Genomic DNA, 22,831 nt, shown 5'->3' with positions numbered 1-22,831 from the left:
GTAAGCACGTAAACAGAGAAACACCAGTTGTAAGAACGTAATCGGTTAAAGCATTTGTAAACAAGTATTTCTTTTGTATCTAACGCTGTTATCCGAGCCTGGAGTAACGTCAGTACGCGATAACATGTATTTAAGAATCCGGTAAATTTATGAGACCGGAAGGACCACACAAGCTGCTAGCTAGTTGGTTGTTGTTGGTGAGTTAGCAGAGCTAGCATGCTAGCTCGCCGACAGCGTTAGCCTCGTCAGTGGCATGCCATGGATCCGTTGAGTATAGTTGCGGATGAAGTGGCTTTGGAGGGACTGGACGGAATAACTCTTCCCTCTCTGTGGATACGACTCGAAGGCAGACAGCCCGAGTTTCCACTCAAGCTCGACGACTCCACCAAGGAGCTCATCTGGAAGTCACTCATCAACAACACCGACCTGAAATTCTACCAGCTCCCACAAGAGAGGGAGGATGTTGAGCTGTTTGACAGGTGAGTTCAGACCGGCGTCATCATCTTTATTTTCCCACACTTAACCCCGAAACATATCCTGGTTATTTAAGACAATCCACAGAAACACACTCAGTTTGTGAAGTCCACTTAAAGGACAATTCCACCATTAGTTTTACACATTAAAGTTTGTTTACATGTCTTGCAGAGCACCACTGCATGTGAAACATGTAGTAAAAAGCCTTTAGTGGCTCTAAAAGAAGCTGCATATGATCTGATGATGTGCCTTCAGTGATGTCACCGTGTGGCTAAGGCTCATTGTGGGTAATGTAGGCAGTCCGTTGGTCTATCATTGCACTCCTAAGAAAATGTTGCACTCAATATGGACGGTTAAAAATAATCAAAGTATAATACAGCAGAACCAAAGATATCGTCTCATTTTATTCCACTCATTCGTCTTTCTTTTTAAAACCAGGCGCCTCCATTACCCACAATGCAACTTAGACAATTAGTGACATTACTGGAGATTATGAGAGTACATGCAGCTTCCTCAGGAACCACAAAAGGCTTTATTCTACACATTTTCACATATGCAGTAGTACCCCCTTGTAAACAAACTGTAATGTGTCAATTTAGTCGAGTAACCCTTTAAGGTAGTAAGGGATGCCTTTATTTTACTTAAAGTAGCTGTAAGCATTGCCATCATTTTACCTAACTTCCTGTCTGTTAGCGATCCCCTCCCTCCTCTCTACGTCACCACACAAGCGCAGAGACGTTCACAAACAGACGGGACCGTCCCGTTATGGAGGTCTCTGTCCTGATTGGATAAAATTGAAAGGGATGCCAGAAGATCATGTCTTCTTTTCTTTTCTTTAATGGCATGGATATGGGAGTAGAGACGAGGCCTACTGACCAACTCAGTGATTACTGTTAGAATATAGTTGCCCTTCCATATATAAACACGTTGCTTACAGCAGCTTTAATTCATCGCACTTTGTAGGATATTTTGTGTTCTAAGTGCCTCTTCGAGCTAGAATCTGGCCCTGACTTTGATTTTTTTGCGTTTGCATGCACGTGTGTTTTCAGGTTCAAACACATCGACCCAGACACAGGCATTGAAACAAGACAGAAGTTTTCAGACTCACGGAAAGATGTCTACCCGATCTCAATGGTTCAAAACAAGGAGGGGATACAGGGCTCGTGTGCACTCTTCAAACAGAGGAAAGACGTCACAAAAAATGTCCGCTCCGAGTCCCTCACCCCAATAGTCAACTTGCAGGAGGCTTTTGAAAGGTTTGTAGACTTTCATTGATTACAAATGCATTCAGCGGTCTGTTTTTTTCATGACTGTTCCTCAAGCGGTCTGTGTATGCGATGCAGTGATTTAATATTGTAAACAGAATTTTTATTGAACTGAATCATTTGAACAACGAACACACGTTTCTCTCCAGTAAATTTGAGGTAGCAGTAATCAGTTTCCGAGTTAGGAAAGTTCAAAACATTTTATCAACAATGTGTAATATCTCATCACAGCTTCTGAGGGTTGATTAAAGCTAGCAATTAATCATTAATCAGTCATCCACGTCAAAATCAACCAAAGAGAGCTCTGAAATGTTTTAGTTTTTTTTTTTTTTTAAACAAGTGCACCTGTACATTTGTCTTGTGTTTCACACTTCCCCCTTCCGTTCTGACATGTACCTCCTTAGATATGGCCGAAAGCTCGTTGTCGTGGCATCTCAGATGCTACGTTTCAGGACGTTGATCGGCAGCGAGAGCGACCCTGATTTGAAACTCAGCGACGACTCTTACTGCGTGTTGGAAAGAGTGGGCCGAGCTCGATGGCAGGGAGAGCTACAGAGAGATCTGCACGGATGCTCTTTCAAGTAGGCGACTCGTGCAGTCGTGTAGCGGCGGTGTCGTTGCTGCTCCGTGCCGCCGTTCACTGTGTAACTGCAAGTCTTGTGTTTCAACAGGATCGACGCTCGAAAGTTGCACTACATGAGGAAGGCTCTCGTCAGTCATGGACTCATCGGCATGCAGTCTCACTGCACACGAGTGATTTCGGGACAGCAGCAGCACTCCATTCTTCTGATGCTCAAACGCTTCTATGTAAACAGGTGTGTTCATGGTCTGGGTTCTCTCTGTCGGCCCCACTCCCTCCCTTTTTGTCCCTCCTGGAGAAATTTTTCTCAACATTTTCTTCTCTTTCAGGAGGAGCAAGTACGACATTCTAATGGAGAAAGTGTCCAAGTATCTCCAGCATTGCCCTGGCCAGTTGACCAGCTTCATGGTCCTCAGAGAATGTCTTGTGAGTATCTCTCTGTCATCGTGTTTCTCTCAGTGTGTTTGTCATTCCATCCGTGAAGATGTATGAAGATGTGGTCTTTTGTTTGTTTTGCAGAACGTGAATGAGCGTTCTTTCAAACGTGTCCTTCAATACATGCGATCTGCCAAGTTGGTTGATTTTATCCAGCACCCACTGGAGGAACTGGATCCCAGTGCCGGGCCCTGCACCAACAAAAAAGGTGATATACCACTGAAGCACCAGTACACATAAGCACAGAATAACAGAATATGTGCTAATCTCAATCTTTTTCATTTTCTTATTATCTCTTAGTGAAAGATGAAGCTACCAACTTCACATTTTAAATCTGCAATATATTGAAAATATAAACAGTTTAATGTTTAGATTAGATAAATAGAACGGATCCCAGAAACATAAGGGATTATTTGTAGGGTTGCATCTTCTCATTCTTTTCAAAATCAACTGCTGACACATCTATTTTCTTGATTTAGAAAATGTCAGAAAATTAAAGTGATAGTTTGGGTTTTTTGAAGTGGGGTCATATAAAGTACATATCTATAGTCAATCTGTTTCCTACCGTAATCACCGATCAGCGCAGCCTCAGTTTGGAGAAGTAGAGAGCCGCTCCAGCCCAGACGCTCAGCTTTGTACTGCAGTGAACGGGGTCCAGCAAAAAAGCGAAATTAACCACCTAAAACAAGGCTCACCTAAAAAAAATCTATAACAGTTCAGGTGTACGTTGTATAGGTAAAATTCACACCGCTTTACATCGCCGTCAGACCGCGCTTTGTTTTGGCATTACATTTTCTCAACCGCAGAACCTCTGTATCCCTACGCACTAGCGTAACTGGGCAACAGCTGATCTGCGAGCGGCGGCTGGACGAGAGGTTTACTTTTGATAAAAACGAAACTTAACTCTCCGTATCCTTCCGCATTAGCGCTCATGCGTAGGGATACGGGGTTGCTGCGCTGATCGGTGATTACGGTAGGAAACAGACCGACTATAGATATGTACTTTATATGACCCCACTTCAAAAAAAAACGAACTATCCCTTTAAGTCTAAGGCGACATCTTAAAATTGGTTGTTTCGTCCCAAAACAATCCATAAATATTTTTTAAACAAAGAAAAGCATCAAATCTTGATATTTGCAAAACTGAAACTGTCGGATTTCTTCCACGTTCGCTTGAAATATTATTTAAAAGATTGATCGTCTATCAAGAAATGTTACAGATCTCCTTTCTGCAGTTTGAGGCCCAACAGGCCCAACAGCCATGCATCATATTTTTGTCTAATAACGCCCAATCTCACAACATTAGAGTGAGAGAAAAATCCTAAATGAAATATTTTAAGATTGTGTAGTAATTTTATACATACAAAAAAAATGCATTAGTTCATCCTTCAATGTGAAAATAGCAGTTTGACAAAAAATACATTTTCAAGGTCCACTGACCAGATTCCTCCAGAGCATTTAAATGTGTCTTACAGTCTAAAAAGGCGAGTAAAGACAGATTTAACATCACCATTACTGCTTAAACTGATGTGATGTACAACCTTGTGGTGATTGCATTCAGCTTTATGTTTGCCTAACACAAATGCACTGCATTATTTCACTCTGGTTTCCAGGAGATAAAGTTCTCATCCGGTGTGTGAAATCGTTAAAGCCGTACTCCGGGAAGAGTGTAGCCGATGAGGACGACGATGAGGACGATGATGAAGATTATGACAACGAGGCGAGAAGAAGCGCCGTCCCTTCACAGGGCAGAATCATGGAGGTTGATGTCATGTCACAGGCCTATCACATTGGTGGGTCTGATCACTTTCACTGTGTGTCGGGCAAAGAGGATGATACTTTTTTCAAGGCTTTATGTTTTTGTTCGTGTGTCAGTTTCGGGCTCTTTGCTGCATATTTGAACCCACTGGCTCTGCTCTCAACTCCAGTTCATCTAAAAGTAATTTTGCATCTGTTTTGTTGTACCGCAGTATTATCCTGTGGTACAAAGGGAATCCCTAAGACTGCTGTCGGGTTGAGGATGAACGTCGGAAAGCTGGAGTCTCGCATGCTCTGCCGGCGGATGGAGAAGGACGGTATAATTAAGGTAAGCGCCGGGCTCTAAATAAGAAGTTTCCAATGCACAGATGTTATTTTCTTGCCGAAATAAATTAGTTAGCTTCCTCAAACACGTATGCGCATCAGAGAGGTTGGGAAATGTCTTACATAAAGGGATGTCAGGATGTGGAACGCAATCATGCGTGCAGCACACTCTCAATTGTCGGACATGCTTATGCATCCCACCCACGTGACCTCTACCAGAGGTCAGCCACCACAAAGAAAACCCTTCCTCTTTAAGATGCTGTGATGTTCGCCAGATCTGATGGTGATCTGATTAAAAAAAAAAAAAAGTTTGTTTGGCTTCAGATGGACAGCTTGTAGATCTGTTTGTTTGAGTTGAAAATGGTGTCTTGCATTTGTAACTTGCTTTTGTTGTTTTTGTCTGAAGGCAATAAAATTATAATGCTGCTGATGCTAAAATGCCTCGAGTGAGAACCCAGACGTTCTGTCCTTTCATTAGTACTGCATCAGCCAGTCAGTTGGATTGATCTGTTAGATGGATCTGAATGAAAGTAATTACATTTTGATGTTCATCGTCTCCAGAGGATGAATCCCAGTGACTGTGATGACCCCCTGACTTGTATACGGGTTTTTAAATGCAGGTAAACTTGCTAAGAATCGGCAGTTGAGTCCCTTCCAGTTGTCAGGAGACTAGTTCACCTTTCGTTTCCTTTTTCCTTGCGTGTCATATTCATTTTGTTTTTTTTCCCCCTAAATTCTTTCTTTTCAGAAAAACTAACTTTTCTATTGAATCATGGCTCCTGTAAACTTCTTCCGATTGCTCATTTTTATGCGTGTGTTGTCTTTCATCCTGCAGGGATTCATGGAGGATGTTGGTCGGCAGAGGACCACAAAATACATCAGCCATAAGTGTGTATCTAATGTAGATTTCCAGCTTCTTTCTACTTTAACACCATGCCATGTCAAATCCTTGTATACCAAATCCTCTTCATCTCACTGCTGCTTCCAGGTGCGTGGGAGTGAGCGATCAACTCCAGCTGTTTGCTAAGGAACAAGAACGGAAGAAGCTTCTGTACTCCTCTGCACCACGGACTTCAGACTCTGCGCCCGTCACGCCTAAAACTCCGTCAACCTCAAAGAAAGCGGCAAAGAAAACCCCTGCAGCGAAGAAGACTCAGAAAGCAGGCAGAGGAGGAAGCAAAGGTGCGGAGGAAGCTGTACAGACATGTGATGATGGAGATGTGGATCCAGCAGATGAAGGCTTGGATGGAGACAAAGGTAAAGGAAGAAGATCAGGAGCCAAAAGAAACAAAGCAGGGAGGAAAAGTAGATCCAAACAGACCCAACCAGAGACTCCCATTGTTCAGCCTACACCAGATGAATGTGAGCACTCCTTAAACCTTTGCAGTTATAACTTAAAAATGACTCTTTTAGAACCAAAATCACATCCAGTTCTTTGTTTAACGAACTTTATGTGATCCACCTTTCTTTCTTTCTTTTTTTTCTGCCGTCACTCAGGTGAAACACCAGCCTGCAGCAACGACACGACGCCCGATTCAGAGTCAGAATCCAAAGCAGGTAAATTTCTTCCTTGACTCATTTATTTGAGCTTTATTAAATTGTGCCCTTGAAAACAACCAACAGAACACGATTAAAAACGGTAATATTTAAACGGCAGAGTAGTTTGTAATCACGGCCTTATAACTGAAAAGAAACCAACACCTGCGGCATCACATCTCTCTGCTGCCCACTCAGACTTTCCATACGAGACGCAGTGATGAGTAGAATGACTGTCAGCGGTGATGAATCTTCTGGAGGCAGAGGCATAAACAACTATGCTGTAACTAACTTTCAGCAGTGCTCTGACTTTGAAAGAAACTTTTTATTTCATCGTCTGTTTTGCTCGCCACAAACACTGCTGCTGAAAATGAACAAATCTTAAACCTGTGATTCTGAGATTTGGGGCAGCAAGTTGATGTGACTTGTTAGCAAACAAACTTTTTTTTCACACATTACCATCGAGTTTTTTTCCCTTTTGATGACCAACTCTTGTGGGAAATATGTCGCTCCTGAGCTGCTAAATGCTCCATCAAATTGTTAAACGTAGTGCTGAACGGTTTTTGTACCTTGTTTTCTTGCCAGAAACAACTCTGAGCAGGGCGGGGATACTGTAGAAAAACAGGAAAGTTGTGAGCTGTGAAACCAAAATCATGAGCTGAAAGACACTCAGGCGATCCGTAGAAGTTAGACGAACTGCAGAGTCGGCTGACGATCACATGTGGGTTCGTCAAAACAAGTGACAAATAAAAGCGCCCCAGTGTGAGATTGTAAATACCTGAGAAATGTTATCCAGCTGTTAAAACACCAACTCATTATATTAAGTTGGACAAGCATTAATGATCAGCAGTATTATTAGCAGTAGCTGTATCGATAGTGGATATTTATATGTATTATGTCTGTGTTTTCTTTGTTCCGTGCAATCATATTTAAATCACAATGTCTCCTCTATCAGAACAAGCTCTCGCTGATGGGAAGAGTGAAATCACCTCATCTCCTGCGAGTCCTTTGCCTCAGAGAGAGGCAGAGGATGAAGACGATGACACGGCCGAAAACAACGTGGTGGAAGTTAGGGACAATAGTCAGCTGGTCAGTCTGATTGGAGGGTTTCACTGTTTTTTTTTTTTGTTATTCACACTGTTTTGCTCCAGCTGTGTGAGACGAGCAGATGTGTGTTGAAAGTAACCGTTCAATCCGCCTCCTTCAGACCCCCAGGTGTAAGAAGTTTTTGGACCAGTCTCATGAGACGTACCGCCTGCTGAGGAGGAAGAACCTGATCGTCGAGGCCGTCCGCAACTTCAGAATCATCGAGGGACTGTTTCCGTCAGTTTGTCTTGAAAGTTATCAGCTAGTTTCAAAGCATTCTACCGAACAATAAGAGGGAAAACAAATATGTCAACATGCCGTCTCTGTTTAGGCTGCAGAAGATGATCAACGACGAAGAGAAGCAGGATGGATTCAGCTCAAAGTGTTGCAAGAAGACTATTTTACGTCTCGTCCACAGGCTGTCAAGAGAAGGCTTGCTTAAGCTTTACAATACCACTATCATCCAAGATGGCATCACCAAGAAGGTAAATGCTCACGTCACACCGTGATGGTTAGTTACATTCTCATCCACCGCCTGTGTTTGAACTTCCCTTGGGGGACTTCCTCTTCTCCTTGTCTTTCTTCTTCTTCCCCAGGTTGAGATGGTCGTTCATCCGTCCATTCAGCCCAACGATGAAGCAGTGACTCGTGTCATTGAACAGGTCCGCTTCAGGATCTCCAGCTCGTACAGCGCTGTACGGTGAGCGCAAACCAAATACTTGAAATTAAGCCCGTGAGAGAGGTTGGAGTCGTACTTGTGGGAGGCACACAAAGTTAACAGTTCATTATGACATATTCCGGGACAAACTCAAAACCCACAATAAAGCAGTAAAACAGGCAAGAACTTCCCATTTCTCACAACTCATCTCAGACAAAAAGAACGACCATAAATTCCTTTTCTCCACAATTGCCCGTTTAATTAATACTGATTTTAAGAAGTCCTCCATCGTTCCAACAAACGAACTATGTGAGGACTTTGCAGACCACTTCAGAGGTAGAATCGATGGCATTAGACCCACTCTTTTAGAACAAAACAACGTTGCTTTTAACAGACCTGAACCATCGCTTTTATCCGAGGAGACAATGGAGCATTTTGTCCTGGTTGATGCAGAAACACTCGGTAGAGTTTTCTCCCGAGTTAACCCAACAACCTGCCTTTTAGGGCGTTTTCACACCTGCCTTGTTTTGTTCAGCTGAATCGAACCCTGGAGCGTTTACCCCCTTGGTGCACTTCGTTTGGGAAGGTGTGAACACATCAATCGCATTCGGGTGCGGACCAAAACAACCGGACCGAGACCTTGTCGAAGAGGTGGTCTCGGTCCGGTTCCAAACAAACTCTGGTACATTTTGTTTGTGGTGAGAACGTGATCCAAACTCGATCCGACCCAACTGCAGGAAGCATCAGTGCTTAACCCCGAATTTCCACTGGATACGTGTCCGCTGCGTTACGGCCCGATCAGGTGTTTTGCTCCGCCGTCCGGTAACCCCCGGTTGCGTTTTGAGTCGGACACGGTGCAGTACGGTAGACAGCTGGCGTCGCGAGGCCGAGGAGTTCCCACGATAATCACATGATCACTTGCAACTGCAGTTATAGGTCTGTGTCATAAAAACAACAACACGAAGTGTTCCCGACCGAAGGATCAGAAGAAGAGCTTGTGTTTGTCTCTTCTTTGAGATTTGTGTGCTGGTGTAAACACGGAGTGTTTTATTTTGAAAAGTAACCGGATGTCAAATTGTTGTTGTTTCAGTGCTTGACTTCCTGTCTGCTCGGTGCTAAATTCAGCTGAATTGCTGCCTCGTTTTCGAAATTTAGACCAATTAGAGAGCAGTTTCCTCGCGCATCACACATTATGGTCCACTTGTAAATGCTGCTGTGTGAACACGAACCAAACTCGAGGCAATATGCAACATTGTAACAAGTTGGTCCCTCATTCGGACCAGAGCAAACGAACTATAGGTGTGAAAACGCCCTTAGACCCAATTTCCACATCACTCTTAAAACAATTTTATGCGTTCTTTGAGTTTGAACTTTTAAATCTTGTGAATTGCTCTCTCCAGACGGGTGTCTTCCCCTCTGCCTTTAAAACAGCAGTGGTGAAGCCCCTTCTGAAAAAGAGCAATTTGGATCCCGATATTTTCGCCAACTACCGACCTGTATCCAACTTACCCTTTTCAAGTAAAATTTTAGAAAAGCTGGTTTATATCCAATTAAATGATTTTTTTAAACAGCAACAATATTTTAGAACAGTGTCAGTCTGGTTTCAGGATGAACCACAGTACCGAGACAGCCCTCGTGAAGATTGTTAATGATCTCAGGTGTAACATGGACTCTCAGAAACTGTCAGTCCAGTCATTTTATAGTCCGATTCTCTCTTCTCTCCTACTGTCTGGCTCCTTTAATTTGACTTGATATAGTCATTTTCTCAGTGTAAATGTTCTGTCCACATAGTCCTGATTAACACGATAAAGCCTCCGTTCGGCTGTTTTTTTTTAATCATCTCCTTCTCGCCTCAGTCTGCAGCAAGAGCAAGATGAAAGGATGAAGAAGGACAACAAAAAGAAAGATAAGGACGACGAGTTCAAACCCGAGACAGGTTTCTATCAACAGTCTTTCAGTTCCTGCAAGTTAGACTCCTTTGCCCTCTGTTAGGGGGCGTCTTTGTCCCCTATTCACTGTTTTGTTATTTTTCTCTTCTCTCTCTCTCTGTTTTTCATAGTTCGTGGGCTGGGGAGGTCACTCGGCTTCCAGCCTAAGATGCCTCGTCTGCGTCTTATTCATAACTTCCTGTGGTACCTGATATACGGACACCCGCACAGACAGAACTCCTCCGACTCCAACTCGACCAGTCAGACAGCAGCAACCAACCCCGGCAGCTCCGATCCTGCTGACGGCCCCGTGGACCCACAAACAGCAGATTCTACTCTGCCCAACTTGGATGTGGCATCATCCGGTGATGAAGAGGAGGAGCTGAAGGAAGAATCGATACCTCGTCCCACTGAGTCTAATTTGAAAGGTTAGAGAGCGTCATGAGCTAATCGGTGCCAGTGGATCAGTTCTACACATCGTTTTACCAACTAATCGCTGTTATTGTGATCGCCTCACTGCCTCCGATAGTGTTTGCTGATGAAGACTCGTGGAAGAGATTCGTGCCTCCCGTCAGAGTACATAAGGACTTTGGCAGCGGCTGGGCGATGATTGGCGACCTGCTCCTCTGCCTGCCTCTCTCTGTCTTCGTTCAGATCACACAGATCAATTACAAGGTGAGCACACACTGTGTCATGCAGGAAGTTATGCAAGAAGTCCCTCCCACGTGGACGTTTATGAGATTCTGTTGATGGCCCGCTTCACGTTCTGTTTGTAAAAGCACGTTTTCTGACTCGTGTGCGCAGGTGGATGGACTGGAGGAATATCTCAACGACCCGGTGAAGCAACACTATCTTGTCCGAATGCTGCCCGCCAAGATGAAGAGACAGCTGCTTTACAGACGGTGACTTGCTTCTCTTCTCTCTCGCTTTCTCTCGCAACTCACCGCGACTGTAATTCTAAACTGAGCATTTATGTGTTCTTTGAATCAGGAAATACATCTTCATATTTCACGAGAACCTGCAGAAGTTGGTCTACATGGGTCTGCTGCAGTTTGGTCCTGTGGAGAAGTTCAAGGAGAAAGACCAGGTACGCAGTCACAGCGTCGAGTCTGCCACAGAAAACACCACACAGAGAGAATAGATCTTTGTCATCTGACTGCTGCTCTGATCCCATCATTTTCTTTCTTTATTATTAATTATTTGCGTTGAAATACACAAATATCTGCATGATGTTTGAAAGGGGGACAAACGTGCCTGATGACAAATCTTACCAGTGATTTTTTTTCCCTCGATGGTTGGTTGTTAAAGTAGCTACAAAACATGCATAATTCAATATGTCTAAGTTTACAGTAGAGCTGAACAATTAATCAAAATGTTGTCAAAATCACTGTCTGGGCTTTTGCAATTTCCATATTACAGGAGGTGCAAGTCGTGTTATGTGTCAAAATATCATTTTAAATCAGATATCACGTTGCTGTAGATCCCAGCTAAAATCCCAACATAATACTTTTAATTAGGGCTGTCAAAGTTAACGCGCTAATCGCGTGTTAACGCAACATCCTCTTAACGGCGTAAATTTTTTATAACGCGCGATTAACACTCGGTTAAAAAAAAAAAAAAAAAGGAACGCGCATTGTTTGATTTATGGCCGTCAGAGGCACCTGTAGTCTTGATCCAGAGGGTGGCAGAAGAATAAGAAAGGGAATCAGAAGAAGAAGAAGCAGGGCTGGTGTTTGGGAAAAACACGGTGGACTGAAAAGCGAAAGTGAAAGGAAATGGAGAAAGGACTTATGAATGGCAAATTCACTTTCAAAACACGACCAGATGGTTCGGTCCAGAGGACGAAAGTTATCTGCACTTACTGTCGACATGAAATGAGTTACAACTGAAGTACATCGAGTCTCAGATATCATTTGCAGCCAAACACACGGCAGATGCAGAGAGCCCACCGCTCCCTCGCCAAAAGCAGACATCATCATGTTTTGATCCCATTTAGGGTGAGGGGATATTTTTTTAGCCTTTTATTTGAAGTGCATGATTTGAAGTGTTGAATGAATGTTATGTTTTTAAAAGTATTAAGAACATGAAAAAAATACATTTAGAACAGAAAAAATGTGCCAAAAAAATTGCGATTAATTTGCGATTAATCGCGAGTCAGCTATGGACAAAATGCGTTTCATCGTGATTAAATAAATGAATCGTTTGACAGCCCTACTTTTAATATATCTTTTTAGATTAGAATGGGAGTAACAATGTAAAAATGTTAATTCCTTCAAATATCAGTCGAAAATAATTTCAATTTGATGATGTTTTTTGAAAATCTTTCATACCTAATTTACAGCATGTGTTTCTTATTCCCCTTATTATAAAACAGAAACAGAACAATTGTTAAAACATGGAAGTAACAGGAAGTTCAGCAAGGAAAGATTGTCAAGGGAAAGAAAAACAAATCTGTGGTGAAGCAGAAACAGTCATATTGGTTTGTTTTGTTTCCAGTTGGTTTAACAGAACTGCGTATTTGGCAGATTCTTTGTTGTTTTTGCCTCTATGGGAACACTTTCACTTTCAGAATTGAGACAAAAACTTCATCCAAGTGACTGATTCAAGTCAAAAGAAAGATAAATAAAAGGCTAAAAAGAATAGGAGGAGTTGACTTGGGAAAAGAAAATGCACCAATAATTCTCTTTCTATATTTTTTTTCTCCATATCTACATCATTCCAGGTGTTTTTGTACTTGAAGCGCAATTCCACCATCGTCGACACCACGCAGGCCGAGCCGCACTACTGGCTGGTCACAGAGTCGCCTGACAAACCGTTTGAGAAGCGCCAGTACACATTCAACACCGCCGAAGACGTGGAAAACTACTGGTTTGACCTGATGTGTGTCTGCCTCAATACACCACTGGGTACATGCGGACACACACACACACACACACACACACACACATTTACACACATAAAAGCCGAGTCACTGGCGGCAAACTGGCAAACTGGACAAATTTCCTCTCTTTGTTTGTGTTTTCTCCAGGGGTCATCCGGAGCAAGAGAAACGTCACAGAGGAGGAAGCTGATCCTTCCTTCGTTCATGACCGCAACGTGTTCATAGGACTGGCATACCTGCTAAAGTAGGTGGAGTGTTATTTCTCTGTAAGGCAAGGCATGGAAGATCTAGAAGACACACAGGGAAATACAGTTATAGAAAGAGACACAGAAATAGAGATTTAAAAAGAGTAAATTCAAAGAAAATCAATAAAGCTGAAAAGACAAATCAAGCAGTAGAGAGTTAGAGCAGATTTGATGTTTTCTGGGAGTTTGTTCCAGATGTGTGGTGGATAAAACCTGAACTCTGCTTCCCCGTGTTCAGTTTTGACTCTGGGGACAGAAACAGACCTGATCTCAATCATCTGAGAGGTCAGGACAGGTCAGAAATAAACAATTCAGGCCTTTTATAAACCAACTGTGTTATTTTAACCCAAATCTTCGAACAGATAAACAACAAAAAGGAAGCCGTTGTCAAGATCTGAGTGCTGGAGTTTATGTGGCGTCTCCTCAGTCCAGAGTTTAAAATCACACAAAGGAATAAACATGTCAAAACTGTTAAAAAAATACAGTAGCACTGACGTATGCGTGCATCTGTTCACACCCTCAGGGGCAGTCGTGAAGTGTCTGACGACGGGTCGATCCCCGGAGACGGTAAAGGAGCGGGAGGTCTGGACTCTGAATTCTTCGGACATCTTAAACGCAACTGGTTTTGGACCAATCACCTGCTGTCTTGCAAAAGAGTACGAACACAAAACACAAGTTGAACATGGTGTATATGGTGCATAGACAACATATAATGTGGCCTAATTTCTTGTTTGCATTTCTTATTTATTTTTATTTTTTTTAGCTCCCAACTGGTTTAGAGACGAAGGAGAATAAAATCAGACTGAAGAGCCTGCTGAGTAAAAACGCTCTGAGGATGGCACTGACAGCGGGTGAGACGCTTTTACAGCCAACTTGACTTCTCCACTTAATTCAGCCTTCATGTGTAGATGAAAGGATACGAGTTGAAGATATGATTCTGAGTGCTGTTAAGAGTGCAGTTGATGCCGTCATTGTGCTGCTTTTCCTGTTTGGGTTCTTTCTTTTTATGAGTTACTTGAGTGCTTTAAGGACCATTATTATTCTGATTTCCTGCAAAGTAACTCTTTAAACTTGGCTGTGTGTCTCTGTGTTCCTGCTGCTCAGTTATAATGTTTTTGATGTCCGTGTGTCACAGCAGGATCTGCTACACGTCATTATCTGACTACCAAGCGACCTTTTAAAGAAATTGTGGAGGTACGACTTCTATCAATATTATTTTAACACGTTTAGTTACCAGTTTATTATAAAATGTAGCAAAAGCTCCTGAAATCGATCCTTTTTCATTGGGGTCATAATGTTCAACTGTTTAAAACGGGTCTTGATTTAACCGTTTGATCATTACATGATGTAGTTTGAGTTGAACAGTGTTGCATTATGTTTTGCATTGTTCAAAAGTACTTAATGAATTGGCGATGAGAGTGTGTTTTAAATCTTCTGTCTTATATTTTCATTAAAGGTACTATATTATTTTTATTTTCAGTTTCACATTGTTCATTTTAGATGTTTTCCTAGAAGACTTTTACATGCGTTAAACTTCCAAAATGATTTGAAGACATCAAACAATGTTTCCTGTTCCTGCGCGTTTGTAACCAGGTGGATGTCGAGCCTGCGACCAGAAACCAGCAGGTGGTCGGAGGAAAGGGACAGAAGAGGAAGAGGAGCAAAAAGGAGGTTGTCAAGGCCCCTCGCAAGAAGAGAAAAGGTACATTGCGAGCATTATACAGGGTTCGTACGGGTGCTTGAAATCCTTGAAAGTGCTTGAATTTCAATGTTGTGTTTTCAAGGTCTGAAAAGTGCTTGGATTTTAGTTTAAGTGCTTGAAAGTGCTTGACATTATAACTCTGTCTTTCACAAAATTGGGATCAGACCGGATAATTAATTTCTGAAGTTTTTGCTATTATAAAACATAATTTTAGATGTTTACAGCATAATATAATGTACATGATTGTGATAAAAAGTGAAGAATAAAATCATGAGTATATATATTCCTGTAGATAAGTACTTTACCCCAGCAATAAGGTGCTGGAAAATCTTGAAAATTACCCTTAAAAGTGCTTGAAAAGTGCTTGAATTTGACCTTGAAAAATGTGTAAGAACCCTGATTATAATTCCTGCATGTGAGTCTCGGACTACAGCTGACAGATTGTGTGCATTTCTTTATTTTTTATTTGCGTGCTCGTTATTTGTCTTTTAAGAGCCGAAGAAACGCACGCCTGCCCACGACGAGGCGGACCACAAAGCTCTGAAGATGATGACCAGACAGAGAGTCTACTGGTCGATTCAGGAGGACTCACTGATGATGCTCTGCAGCGTGGCCTCACACCTGCTCAACAACAAGGTACACACACACACACACACACACACACACACACACACACACACACACACACACACACATGCAGTAATGTTGTTTCTCCCAACCGTCACTTCATACAACCACCATCTCACTCGTTTCATCGGCCTGTGTCTACTGTTTGTGACTGTTTTTTTTTTTTTTTAAATGATAATAAGAACTTTTGTATGTTCACACTCTTTGTGTTGTTTAATGTGTTGCAGTTAAAAAGGCCCTTCATACCGTACTGCGGGGTGAGAGACCTGCTCCACGCTGAGTTTGAGATGTCGGTGGATAAAACATCCGTCGCCGTCGGACGTCGTACTCGATACATCCTCAAAAACCCTCAGACGCTCCTGAACTACAGGTAGGTGCTGGTCCGCTTGATACAAACACACACTTCTACACACAAACCTGCAGTTTTTATTCACCGCCTAATGTGCTTCAGGATCTGTCTGGCCGAGGTGCACCAGGACAAACCTCTGATGAGAGTGTTGGAGGAGAAGAAACCCGAAGATCCAGACAATCCAGAGGTGTGTTTTGGGTTTTGTTGATCGTATAGTTGCTCTTTTTGTTTGTTTCCGAATGGTTGAAGTTGACAGATTCACATTTTGTTTTTTTAGGATTGTGCGAAAGTGTTCTCTGAGTACGTCCAGCTGCTCAGACAGAAGTTCAGCACCGCTCTGAGCCCCGGTGATCTGACAGTGCCCGACACAAAACAGCAGCTCTTCTCACGGTAAGAAGGTTTGATGTGATGACTTTAGACGAGCACCGATGGCACCGAATTGTAAGTGTGATGCATTGCTGTGTGTGTGTGTGTGTTTGTTACAGGTTTAGAGTTGCAGCGATAGACTGTAACAATCAGATGCCAAACAGAGATACTCTCAACTGGTGAGGATTGAGTTTGATTACTACTATTACTATTTTTCCCTTTGATTACATTTTTACGGAAGCTGTTCATTGTTTGGTCGTGCGTCTCAATTGCAGCACAGAAGAAATTCACGCTTTGGTGTTAGAAAACTTGATCCAGAGCACTCTGGTCATGACCAACAGCCAGATGAAGTCCTCCAGATCCTTCCAGGTACGGCCATCTTTGATTTTCTTCCTCTGTTTACAAAGTTTTACGAGGCAACAGACACAATAATCTAGATAAAAAAATGATGCTAAGGCAAGTAAACACACACAAACCTCTGATTATCAATGTGTATTCTCTCAGACCTTCCAGTTGTACAGTAAGTACAACCAGGAGCTGCTGTGCAAAGTGTTCATACAGTGCAGGAAGAGAGGTCTGGTCAACCGGCGCCGCGTCCACCAGCCGCTCGGGCCGAAGAAGAACCGAGCGCTCCCCATCCTGCCGATGTCCTACCAGCTGTCCCAGTCCTACTACAGGTACAACCTGAGAGGGAATACTGTGATACCGTGAATATATTATTACTTGTGTTAAAACATGAGGCTTATGTTTGCATTTTGTGTCTAATTAGTTCATATCTATTTTGCTTTAATTTGTAAGGATTAATCATAACTGATGTTTTGTTTCGTTTTAATGTAATTAATGTCTACTCAGTAGATAAGGTTTTATTATGCTTTTATTTTGTATTGCTACCACAAACCGATACTGCTGTAAAGCACAGCTTACTGTAGTAAACTAGCCATGTGGGCACCTGTCGGCATCTCTGTTTTTGGTTATAAGGTAGCGGAGCAGGACGGGAGCAACAATTTTCTGACCGTAGCTTAATCAGTTTGAGGTGACAGATCGAATACCCAGAATTTTGCTTGGAAACCCTTATTTTTGTTCAAAGTGGTTATATTCTGAGAATAAATCTCAGCGTTTTGCTTTTTTTCCTCGGCCTCGTTTCCTTCTTGGATTTTCTTTGGAGTTTATTGCCTTTCGACAAGCACAAGTACAGAAACTTTATGTCCTGCAAGAGTGGCAAACAGGTTGCCACTAAAACTTGTATTGATGTGTGTCATCCCCTCGTTCCTGAGTTAAGCGCCTCGAAATATTTGATTTAAAAGCCATAAGTCTTTTATTCTCTAGCAGTAGTATTTGAGTCCTTGCTTTCTGACCACGCCTCTCACACTTCCACCTCCCTCGCAGGTGTTTCTCGACACGTTTTCCTCACCCGCTGTGCACCGACTCCTTCCGCTTCTTGAGGAGTCTCATCAACAACAGGACCGCAGACGACAAACCCGTCACCGCGTTCCACCAGGAAACGGAGTACAGGTCGGAGGACGGGGAGGAAGTGGCGGAGAGAAGGACGGGTTCAGAAAGGAAAAGAAAACAAAGTGAAGAGAAGGACGGCGGCAGATCAGTGAGTGAACCAGAGGGACAGCCAGAGAAGGCGAATGGTGACGCCACAAATGAAGGAGCGAACGACCAAATGAATGTGAACGGAGAACAGACACCAGGACAGAGAGACTCAGAGGATTGCTCTGTAGTTGAGGCTGCTGAGCATCCATCCAGCAGCGAGCAGACAGACGATCATCCGTCCAAAACTGCCACCTCAATCGCAGCACCGCGAGCTTCAGCAGAGCCCCCCGACGTGTCGGACATGCTCGGGTTCTCTCTGGACTCTCCAGGTGGAGCCTGCGTGGTCTCTCTCAGCCTGATGACTCTGGGCCTGCTGAGTGTGTACATATCCATTCCTAAACAGATTGTTGTGGTGGACAGCAGCATGGTGAAAAATGATGTCGTCAAGAAGTGAGTTATAATCCGCCAACAAACATCACGTCATGTTGTTGTATAATCAACTATAAATACCTCGCTAAGTTACTAAATTGTTTGTGCAAACCCTTGATTAATTTGAAGTTTGAAGATTAATTTAAACGGTGGCTTTTCAGTATGGCAGCGCTGGAAGAAGAGGATGACGACGACGATGACGGCGAGGAGTTCGAGGGGAAAAAAGGACTGGAGGTGAAGGCACATCAAGCGTCGCACACCAACTACCTGATGATGCGGGGATACTGCTCTCCTGGCATAGGTAGAGTTTACTTACTTATCAGTTAGACAGATGTTTTCTACTCATTTAAATTTGCCTCATTTGTACCCGGTGGATGTCAGAAAGTACATTTTGGTGGTCAGCAACATGAGGCATGGTTGGTAGACGAGGGAATCATTTTTGTAGTGAACAGAAGTAACTCATATCACTCTAATTAAGTCTTTAGATTACATTTTTGGGTACTTCCATGAGCATTTCTTCAAGTCTGCAGTTTTACTTATAGCTAAGTATGCATCCAGATTGTCAGTGCTTTTCCACCACCGTGTGAACCCCCAAAAATGTTGCGCAAACATTGAAAAAGAAGCTAAAGTTCTTTCATGTATTTTGATTTAGAGCTTGTTATATTTCAAGAAAATAATTGCTAGTTTCCGCCACATTTGGATCTGTAAATCTTTTTGTCTTGTTTCTAGTCAAGCGACGTAACCTCAACACTCTCGATAACATCGTGGTGGAGTCGTGTATCATGAGGCTGCAACTGCGCAACAAACCTGCTCACCACCTGTTTACATTGGAGGGTAAGTGTCAACGCTTGTATTACCTGTACAGACATACTTTCACCTGCTAAATGTAATTCTTCTCTTTTTTCTCTCCTTAGTAGACTCTTCACCACTGGACTTGACTAAGTGTGGTCCGTCCCTGCTGCCCTCCAGCCTCACAAAAACCACTCCCCCGCCCTGCCCTTCTCCATCCAGCGCGAAGCAGTGCGACTGGCGTTTGATTCAGCAAAGAGGATACACTCCTCAGGACATTAAAGCATGCGCGCAGCTCAGGAGGAGCTTGGATGCAGCTGGTGAGAACGGCTTGGCTGTACAAGACCTGTGCGAGACTCACGCGCACCTGAAGGAGCCTCAGTCCGGACGCAGCAGGAGCCTGCAGGAGTACATGAAGGTATCGAGTTTTACCATATAACTTGCATTATGCAGCAGAAATGTATATTTCAGCATGAACACTGTGTAAAATGTACAGTGACTATAGAATAAAGATGAAAGCTAAACTACACTTACTAGACTTGGTGCCACACAGACAGCCAAGTGGTTTGATGGATGGACATTGTGGAAATTCAGTGTGAAAGCCCACAAATTACTGCGCTCTGCCAGAGAGAGACAGTCAACCAGACAGCTACAACAAGAGAGCTATACCAAGGGGAAGCTAGCAGCCACCCTTAGCTTGAGCTAGCAGTCTTACCCGAGCTCTCGTGTTATTAACCAACATTCAATTTTATTGAAGTTTCAAGTGCGTATCAAACTTTATGTCGAATGTACAAACATTTTCATTTATATCCCCTCGAACAGCCACTCATTCACACAAAGAAATAAAGAATGAATGAAATGGACAGTGACAACAGTTACAATAAATAAATAAATAAATACATAAAATAAAAATAAATAAATAAATAAAGTAAAATAAAAGGCAGGATCATTTCATAACCTGTTATTCGATGAAAATACATTTTGGTAAATCTGTGTGTTATCTAACAAAAGAGGCACACAATTTCGGTTAATAAGATTCTAAATAACATTTCTAAATGTGATTGTCGACTTTAATGTGACTGTTTAACATCTTTTTTACATAAAAAAAGTAATAATTTTCAACAGAATTATCAAATTGACTGCAAAATAAAGCAAAAAAAAAAACAAAGCAGGTTTTTTTTCACTCTTTTGCAGTCAGCTAGCAAGACCGAAGTCAGTTATGTCATAGCACAAAAAAATCAGTGGTTAAATCGAGTCATGATGAATAACTAGCTGGACTAATTTGGCTAGAAGAGCGAGCTTAGCTGTGTAGTCGTCGCTACCATCTTAACTGTTGGCTCCAGTGGAATAATACTGATTGGAACAACTTCTCGGCCTGTCATAGTCGTGTGTGGATTACAGCTCTGTGCGTAAGGCGCCACTGACAGGAAGCTGGCACTGGTGATGACTCATGTGTGGAGCTTTTTCAGTTCTCAGAACAACAGCGCTGTTTGTGATGTGGGTACGAGGTCTGTGAGGTTCTGTGGCAACACCACAAAACCTGCTGGGTATCTGAGATTTCAACTGGATTTTACCGTGTGTTTGATCAGAAAGGCAATCACTGCTTATGATTGTACAGTTGATGTTCGGAGAGGTCTGGTGAACTATCACTCTTCTAGTTTCCTCTTCCTGATCTGATTTTCTCCCTTTTTCGTCGCAGGACTTAAAAGAAGAAGGCCAGGTGTTACAAGTTGGGAGTTTGGGACCCCGTTGGGTGCTCGTGCAGCACGCTGAGCCGTGGCTGCTGACCGTGACGTCCAAGCCGTGGTCGCAGTCCTGCGTCCCATCGGACAAACTCAAGGGTCAGCACAACATCTTCTCCATGCGCAAGAGAAGCAGACGAGAAGTCCCGCAAGAGACGGAGGAGCCGCCGGCAAAGAAATCGGCTGCGGACAAACGAGAAGGAGAGGAGAAAGAGAGGGCGACGAGTGGCAAACCGAGAAAGAAAGTGGATAAGGAACCGCGGAAAAAGCAACAAGAGAGGACGGATGAGGGAAGTAAAGACAAGTTGGTGAATGTAGAAGAGGAGGGGGGAAAGCAGACGCAGCCTGAAGAGGGAGGAGAGAAGAAGGGAGGTCAGGAGAAGGTGGAGGCTGAGAAAAAAGAACGGGAGAAGGAGCTTAGAGCCCGAGAGGACGGTGTGGATGAAGAACGAGATGAAGCATCCTCTCCACCAGCAGAACCGGATGGTGACGATGAGTAAGTGCAAACTGTGACTAGTTAAGTGCACATTCCTCTTTCCTGTGTCTCATCCCTTTATTCCCTCTTGTCTCCATCACTAACAGAGAAAGTGTGAGTTTCATCGGCCGACCGTGGCGCATGGTCGACGGGAGTGTGAACCGGCCGGTGTGTAAGGGCATGCTGGAGGCCGTCCTTTACAACATCATGTCCCGACCCGGACTCACGCAGCAGACGCTGGTGGAAACTTACAAAGATGTGCTGCAGCCAATGGCCCTGCTGGACCTGGTGCAGGTAAACACAAATCCTCTCAATACGATTCAGAGAAAAGGAATATCGCCTTTCTGCAGCGAACGAGCTCACGTCTTACATTTTACGCTCCCGATCTCCTCCGCAGGCGCTCATCCACATGGGCTGTGTGACGAAGAAAACTGGGGTCAGAGTACCGAAAGCGTCGCTGTTCAGCCGCCCCGTGCCTCAGGCGACAAGTGAGACGACAGCGAAGCCGGAGGAACCGGACACGGTGTATTACGAGCCCACCATCAGCTGCTGCCTGCGGCTCAGTCAGGTGCTGCCCAACGAACGCCACTGGAACTATCATCTACCTTAAAACAAGTCGCGGATCGTCGTCATCTCATTTAGGCTCTTTGAAATGTTATTTCACAATGTTTCGTGTCAGGTTCTCTGACAGATTCACTTCTGGTTTTACAGAACAGGGTTTCTTTGTACATTTGTTTCCTTTTTTGTCTTAAAAAGTCAATTCCGTCTGGTGTTCCCGTTTTTGTATTAAGTGATATAATAAAAATGATTACATCCTACATTCGTGACTTTCCTTTGTCTTGCAGATCAGATGGTATGTTTAGTAGTAACCTTCAGGGATGAGCGCGGCGTCATCGTGTCGGTGTACTCATGGGGATGTCTTACTGCTCAGTCTAGAAAACAAATGCCAGCAAAGCGTCTTCGGCTGATTGTTGAACTTCACATTCAGGAGGTGATGTGAATTTCCTCGTGGTTGGAACGACTGTCTCTCGCTCGCTGTAGATGCATTTTTTTGGGACTCCTGCAGGGCTCCGACACGCTCACGTACAGATGACAAAGTATGGTGTTTGTTTTGACGAGTGATGCGTGCCAAAAATGAGAGCTGCAAAAAAAAATGTGGGGGTCTCGTTTACAAGTCAGCTAAGTTAAGTTAACTTTACGACAGCTTCTCATTAAATGTATATTTAGGTGCTTATTGTTCCGTCTCCAACTTTTTTCTAATGCATCATATTAATGTAAAAACTGGCTTTACAACACTTGACACATTCACCCATTCTCACACACACATTCATACACTGATGGCTGCCATGCAAGGTGCCGACTGCACATCAGGAGCAATTTGGGGTTCAGTGTCTTGCTCAAGGACACTTCGACATGCAGCCAGGGGGAGCCGGGATTCAAAGTTACAGCGGCCCCAAATTACTACCATCCATGTTTGGCAGCTGAAAGTCTTGTTTTTCTCTGCCGCTTCTGGTAAATTCCTGTGTTTCTTGGCCCGTTACCAACATCAACTGAAAATCGGTGGACTAGCGTGACGACTTGTTTCTCACAGCGTCGCTCTGCAGTGGTCAAAACCTCCTCAGGGCTCCTAGAAGATGTAGGAC

The 22,831-nt window shown here is 43.4% G+C and overlaps 1 protein-coding gene across 3 annotated transcripts; it reads left to right on the top strand.

Moving 5' to 3' along the window:
- On the top strand, positions 1–22,006 carry gtf3c1 (general transcription factor IIIC subunit 1). 3 transcript variants are annotated; one of them, XM_030422191.1, is made up of 40 exons: positions 1–479; positions 1,524–1,730; positions 2,144–2,320; positions 2,411–2,554; positions 2,649–2,745; positions 2,839–2,962; positions 4,368–4,547; positions 4,725–4,840; positions 5,672–5,724; positions 5,825–6,198; positions 6,334–6,393; positions 7,328–7,461; positions 7,580–7,695; positions 7,790–7,943; positions 8,055–8,158; positions 9,973–10,052; positions 10,176–10,472; positions 10,574–10,719; positions 10,849–10,946; positions 11,035–11,131; positions 12,767–12,950; positions 13,073–13,169; positions 13,694–13,826; positions 13,934–14,021; positions 14,309–14,364; positions 14,764–14,872; positions 15,366–15,508; positions 15,727–15,869; positions 15,951–16,035; positions 16,126–16,238; positions 16,334–16,393; positions 16,490–16,583; positions 16,719–16,891; positions 17,601–18,203; positions 18,344–18,483; positions 18,912–19,016; positions 19,097–19,389; positions 20,671–21,209; positions 21,296–21,482; positions 21,586–22,006. In XM_030422191.1, the coding sequence occupies exons 1-40, from the start codon at positions 259–261 to the stop codon at positions 21,796–21,798; spliced, it is 6,537 nt and encodes a 2,178-aa protein (XP_030278051.1). In that variant the 5' UTR covers positions 1–258; the 3' UTR covers positions 21,799–22,006. The 3 variants fall into 3 exon arrangements, with proteins under 3 accessions (XP_030278051.1, XP_030278055.1, XP_030278044.1); XM_030422195.1 differs by having other exon boundaries at positions 14,306–14,364; positions 19,100–19,389; XM_030422184.1 differs by having other exon boundaries at positions 14,306–14,364.
- The last annotated feature ends 825 nt before the right edge of the window (positions 22,007–22,831 follow it).

Source organism: Sparus aurata, chromosome 1 (genome assembly GCF_900880675.1).
Source record: "Sparus aurata chromosome 1, fSpaAur1.1, whole genome shotgun sequence".
In the NCBI taxonomy this organism is placed as follows: Eukaryota; Metazoa; Chordata; class Actinopteri; order Spariformes; family Sparidae; genus Sparus; species Sparus aurata.
This window is presented reverse-complemented; position numbering and strand designations above follow the sequence as displayed.

Coding starts and splice junctions, on each gene's coding strand:
- gtf3c1 (XM_030422184.1), top strand. CDS start 259: ATGGATCCGTTGAGTATAGTTGCGGATGAAGTGGCTTTGGAGGGACTG. Junction 7,462..7,579: donor TTAGGGACAATAGTCAGCTG/GTCAGTCTGATT, acceptor CGCCTCCTTCAG/ACCCCCAGGTGTAAGAAGTT. Junction 15,509..15,726: donor CACACCTGCTCAACAACAAG/GTACACACACAC, acceptor AATGTGTTGCAG/TTAAAAAGGCCCTTCATACC.